We start from the raw sequence: 6000 nt of genomic DNA on the forward strand, positions 1-6000 counted from the left end.
TCAGGATCCCATCCGTAATAACCGAGGGAGTTTCTCAGACACCACAGGATCCCCCAGGGGTCAGGATCAGGGCTGGATGTCCTAGCCACACCAGGGGACCCTGAGACAGGGGGTGGGGGCAGGTGACAAGCTGGTCCTGAGGACTGGAGCAGAGCTGCCCAGTGATCCCAATGGTGGATGCTCCTTGTGGCCCACTCCCCGCCCACTGACCCCCCCCCTGTTGGCTGTACCCTGCCCACCCAGCATTCCTTAAGAACACCTGTGCCGTGTCCCTGGGAGGGCCCCCAGTTCAGGGAGTTCACGGTCCATGTGGGGTGTATGGCAAACACCCCAGGGTCAGGACATGCTCAGAGCAAGGTCAGCACCCGGGGCTGGCCAAGTGTCTTGCCTGTCAAAGGAGAGAGGGCTGGATGGGGTTGGGGATGGGGTTGGGGATGTGGGGCCAGGCCTGTCTGTTGAGCGTGGTGGGGGTCAGGCCTGTCCAGGGAGTGGATTGGGGAGGGGGTGGGGAATCCAGGTCTGTCTGGGGACCCTGGCTATGGTGCAGGGAGGTGAGGGGCCCAGGTGGGCAGAGGTGGGCGTGCGTGGAGTGAGCCAGGGGACCAGCCAGAGCGAGGAGGCCAGCCCAGGCTGCGCGTGCTCAGGCGGTGCTGCGATTGTGGTTTCCACGGCGCCGGCAGTATCTGGCTGGGGGTTCTGTGGCCTCAGGAGTTGAAATCAGGGCAGCTTGCTCCCTCTTGGCCTCGATCCTGGGGGCTACATGGACGTGACCCCCTCTCAGCCCCGAGGACAGGGCTGTGATGGTCAGTCACCTGCTCCCTCCTAGTGGCTTCCCAAGGGCACCGGGTCTTCTCTTCAAGCTGGGGGTCTGGGGCCCAGAGCCAGGTCAGCCCTGGGGTTGGGGCTTCAGGTGACACCTGTTCTGTGAGCAGGACATTCAGCCAGAGCAAACGGCCCAGGTACCTGCAAATGGGGCCAGTGGGCTGAGGGCATCTGCAGAAGTGGTGAGGCCGGGGGTCTCAGCCTCCCAGGGCTGCGTACGGAAGTACCACAGGCTGGGCGGTGTAGACAGCAGTCTAGAGGCTGGAGTCTGAGATCGAGGTGTCGGCAGTGCTGGTTCCCTCTGAGGCAGTGAGGGGGGATCCGTTCCCTCCATCTCCCAGCTGCTAGTGATGTGCCAGCATCCTTGGCATCCGTGGCTGTAGAAGAATCACCCCGTCTCTGCTCCATTGTCACACGGCCTCTCCCTGTGCGTGTCTGTGTCAAGCTTCCCTCGTCTTATAAAAACACCAGGTGTGTTGAGTTAGGAGCTCCAGTGTGACCTCATCTTAGCCAGTTACACCTGTGAGGACCTTGTCTCCAAAGAGGTCACATTCTCAGGTCCTGAGGTCAGGACTTCAGCACATGGATTTTGAGAGGATATAATCAACCGATAATGGGAACAGGGTCTTGTTCTCTTGGTGCCGGCGACAGGTCCCCCTGGACACTCGCTGGTAGGGCAGGGGGGTGGGCTCCTGGAGGCTGTGCCGTGCCCAGGAAGGCGAGGCCCCCAGCCCACTGCAGCTGAGGAAAGTCAGTCTGAGAAGAGGGCAGACACGGCCTTCATCCTGAGCATGGGGGGCGGTGATGTGAGGGGCTGTGCTCCTCAGGTGGGATGATGTGCTGGGGGAGTGGCCTCCCTTGTGGCCCTGGAGCCCTTCCCACCAAGATTGCCTGGAGTTTCTTGTGGATGTGAAACCCAGGGGGAGATTTGCCTCTGGCCAGGTGGGGCCTTGGGGGCCCTCCGGGTCCTCTATCAACACAGACATTGCAAGTTCAGACAGCGTCCTAATGGGCAGCAGGCAGGGTGTCCTGAGGGGGTGGGGGCTGAGGTCCCCCCTTCCCGGCCACTGAGAACATGCCCCCTGGGGCCAGCCCAGTGGTGTAGTGGTTAGTTTCGCATGCTCTGCTTTGGTGGCCCAGAGTTCGCCAGTTCGGATCCTGGGGATGGACCTACGCACTGCTCATCAAGCCGTGCTGTGGCAGCATCCCACATAGCATAACTAGAAGGATTTACAACTAGGATATACGACTCTGTACTGGGGCTTTGGGGAGAAAGAGAAAAAGAAGAAAGGAGGATGATTGGCAACAGATGTTAGCTCAGGGCCAATCTTCCTCACCAAAAAAAGGAGATCATGTCCCCTGCTGGATCCAGGATGTGGGGAACCCTGGGGGCAGGGGCACTTGCAGGCCTGGGGTGAAGCAGCCTGGGACTGGGGGCTCCTGGGACGCTGGGCAGGCACAGCGGTGGATGAGGGCACCATTGCATGCTCGGGGCATGGTTCCTCATGGAATGAACCGATGTTCCGTGAGTGCTGTCTCCGGCCAGCCCAGGGTGCAGCTTGGTGGAGGAGGGAGGGAGGGACCTATGCAGAGGTTAGTCCCATAGAGCCCGTGAGAGCAGATCTAGGGGGAACAGGTGCCCTGAAGGAGAAGAAATAAGTGGTTGTGGTTCCTGCGATGGGATACCCCACAGGGGCAGCCAGCAGGCCCCAGGCGCGTGCAGCTCACAGACACGGCATCATGGGCCCAAAAGAAGCAGGTACACAGCCATGACAGGAAGCCCCAGCCTTCTGGGTGCTTCTAGGGTGCGTGCATGCAGAGCAGATGCCGAAAGACCTGGGCTGAGGTGGTGAGCAGGGTATGGACCCAAGAGGTGGGGGTGGGCTGTGGGCTCTGTGTCGATTCAGTGTCTGCAGGAAGGAACGACTCTGGGCTGCCTGCAGGGGACACTGGTGGGCAGCAGGCTCCACCAGACCAAGGCGAGGAGCAGAGACAGGTCATCTGCCTAGAATCGCCCTGGTCCCCTCCCACTGGGGGGCTGGCTTGTCTGGGACCACAGGCCTCTGAGGACCCCGCCCCCCCACGCCCCCTCGGGGTTCCCTCTCTGGTGGGTGGGCACGTCCGAGGTGCCAGTCGGCCTCTCCAGCACAGTTAACCACCACACCTGTCCCCCTTCCCACAGCCATCGTTAACCCCAAACAGCCCAAGGAGACGCCCAAAAGCTTCAGCTTCGACTATTCCTACTGGTCACACACCTCGGTAAGCCCAGGGCTGAGGTCCAGGGGAGGGGGGACGCAGCAGTGTGGCCCTCGTCCAGTCCCTCGACCTCTCTGAGCTGCATATTCCTCTCTAAATGGGGTGATGGCTCCCCTGCTCCCCTGCAGGGCTGCTGCACGGGTGGGGGACGGGACAGGAGTGAGACTGAGGGGAGGGGCCTGCTTTCCTAAGTCGCCTTGTGTGTGGAAGGTCACCCTGAGCTGTGACACGCACTGTCCCCGGCTGAGGCAGGGACGAGCGGGCTGAAGGGACGAGGGGCCTTGCTCACTGTGGGCAGTTTCCCAGGGTCCAAGTTTGCCCGCTGGCATCTCCTTTTCCCCGGACATCCCAAATTCAGAATATCCAAAGCTGACCCTGGCCCAGATGGCGCCCGTGCCTGCACTCTCTCCATGGGCAGCACCTCTGGAGGCCCCTGCTTCCCCCGGGAGCTCTGGAGACCCTCAGACTCTTCCCTGACCCACCTCTCCATCTCATCCACACTCAGCCCTGCCCATCCCCCCACCTCCTGATCCTTCTAGAAGGCGTCCATTCCCCTGCCCCAGTGCCAGCACCTGCCTTAGGTCACATCTCTGAGCACCTGGCTCCCAGAACAGCCCCCAGGGCTCCCCGTTCCCCCTTCCAGTTCCTCTTCCTTCCATCGTCGAGGTAACCCCGTAGGCCTCTGGCCCAGGACAGCATCCAGACACTGTATACAGCCCGTGGGCTCCCTGGGCCTCGGGCCCTGCCCCTCCCCAGCCCCACCTTTCCACATTCCCATGGCTGCCTCACTGAGCACCACGTCAGGCAGTCCCACCTCTGAGCTTTTGCGCATGCTGTTCCCTCTACTGAAACACCCTTCCGCCTGCCCTGCCCCAGCCTTGCCACTTCCTCCTCACCCCTCTCAGGCAGGATTAGGTCCCTTCTCCCAGGGCCTGCGGGTGGGCGGGCGGGGCAGGTGTCCCTCTCTACTGCGCTGCCCCTGGTGGCCTCAAGGCCCTGAGTGCAATGTAGTGCTCTGTGAATGTGGTGGGATGAGCCCTTGGCTGCCCAGCCTCCTGCAGCTGCACCCCTTCTTGTCCTCCAGCCCGAGGACATCAACTACGCCTCGCAGAAGCAGGTGTACCGGGACATTGGCGAGGAGATGCTACAGCACGCCTTCGAGGGCTACAACGTCTGCATCTTCGCCTACGGGCAGACCGGGGCGGGCAAGTCCTACACCATGATGGGCAAGCAGGAGAAGGACCAGCAGGGCATCATCCCACAGGCACGCAGCTGGGGGGGGGGGGCCCACTGAGGGCGGGATGGGCAGGGCAGCACAAGCTGAGGCCTAGAGACCGGGGCAGGGCGCCCCAGAAGAGCAGCCGTGGGAAGAAGGGAGCCAGAGGAGGGTGGGGTCAGGGCCGGAGAGGGGCAGCGTGGGGCAGATGGCTGTGAAGAGGCTGGAGACCCAGGGGATGGGAGGGGGAGCTGCGGAGGGGCCCCAGCCCTGGGCACTGCCCACCATGGTCACGTCCATAGCACAGGGCGGCTGGGAGAGCTGCTGGTGGGGGTGACCCTTTCCTGGCGGGCAGTGAGGGCAGGTGTCCAGGCAGGGAGAGGTCCCCGGGACAGAGAGGCCTTCTGTTAACCAAAGGCTGAGAGACGATGCCCCAGATACTGCTGGGACCCTGGCCCCCAGCCAGCCCAGCCCCCTTGGGCAGGTCCCTGAATTTGAGCTGGTCAGTGCTTGACCTGGTCAGGGCAGAGGAGAGAGCTGGGTGGTCTATAGCATGGCCAACCTCTACCCCACCCCGCGCTGACAAGGATGGGGTGAGGAGCAGGCGGGTATGAGCAGACGACCCACAGGACGGGATGGGACATCAGCTGGTGGGGGGACTCCCTGAGTTAACAGGAGTCGGCAGCTTCTCAGTGCCTTTAGGATGGACTGAGGGTGCCAGAGGGGTCCAGGGGAGCAGCATTGCCTGGGTGTAGGCCAACCACAGCACCTCGAGGGGCAGGGCTCCAGGAGCAGCCAAGCCCTCATCGTCTGACTGTGTGTGCCCTTGGTCCCCGCAGCTCTGCGAAGACCTGTTCTCTCGCATCAACGAAATGACCAATGACAACATGTCCTACTCCGTGGAGGTAGGACTCCGCCTTTGTCCATTCCCTGGGGCACGGCTGGGGGTTCCAGGCCTGGGTGGCAATGTGTTACTGATTTAAAGTGAGTCCCCACCACTGGTCTGTGCTCTTAGCTTGTCACCCGTGTGCGTGGCAACCATGCCGGTAAATCACACCAGGAAGAGGAGCGCGGGGCCCTCCTCTGCTCAGCCGGTGTTTATTGAGCGGCTACTCCATGCGGGGTGCAGGGACAGGTGCCTCAGGGTGCATGGCCTGGGCTGTACTGTGACCAAGGAGGCCCCAGTGTGACTGCATTGGATGAGCCCCCAGGATGGCTGTGGCTGGGGGATAGCCAGGCAGGCAGGGATGAGCTGAGACCCCCAATCATACACTCAGGGGCCATGGCCTGACCTGGCAGCTTGGAGCCCTTTGTGTGCCCCCCAACCTTCTTCCCTCAGGAGTTCCTGATGACAGTCCCCATATGCCCCCATTTTGGGGCTCTCTGATGACAGCTCCCACAACTCCTCCTGCATCCCACCTTGGAGGTCCCTGATTACGGCCCCTGCAGCCCCCACCTTGGGGATTCTTGATGACAGCTCCAACATCCTCCATCTTGAGGGTCCCTGATGATAGTCCCTGCACTCCCACTCAAGGGTCCCTGATGACAGCCCCTACAACCTCCTGCACCCCACCTCAGGGGTCCCTGATGACAGCCCCTACAACCTCCTGCACCCCACCTCGAGGGTCCCTGATGACAGCTCCTACAACCCCCTGCACTCCCACCTCAGGGGTCCCTGATGACAGCCCCTACAACCTCCTGCACCC

At 62.2% G+C, this 6000-nt stretch overlaps 1 protein-coding gene across 8 annotated transcripts in view; it reads left to right on the forward strand.

Moving 5' to 3' along the window:
* Positions 1 to 6000, forward strand: part of KIF1A (kinesin family member 1A) — a 100536-nt gene that overhangs the window by 27048 nt on the left and 67488 nt on the right. For all 8 annotated transcript variants that reach the window (XM_046644733.1, XM_046644734.1, XM_046644737.1 and 5 more), the window contains exons 3-5: positions 3005 to 3081; positions 4163 to 4342; positions 5134 to 5199. In XM_046644733.1, coding sequence (XP_046500689.1) covers positions 3005 to 3081; positions 4163 to 4342; positions 5134 to 5199 — 323 coding nt within the window. The remainder of the gene's footprint in view (positions 1 to 3004; positions 3082 to 4162; positions 4343 to 5133; positions 5200 to 6000) is intronic.

Source organism: Equus quagga, chromosome 17 (genome assembly GCF_021613505.1).
Source record: "Equus quagga isolate Etosha38 chromosome 17, UCLA_HA_Equagga_1.0, whole genome shotgun sequence".
Classification (NCBI taxonomy): Eukaryota; Metazoa; Chordata; class Mammalia; order Perissodactyla; family Equidae; genus Equus; species Equus quagga.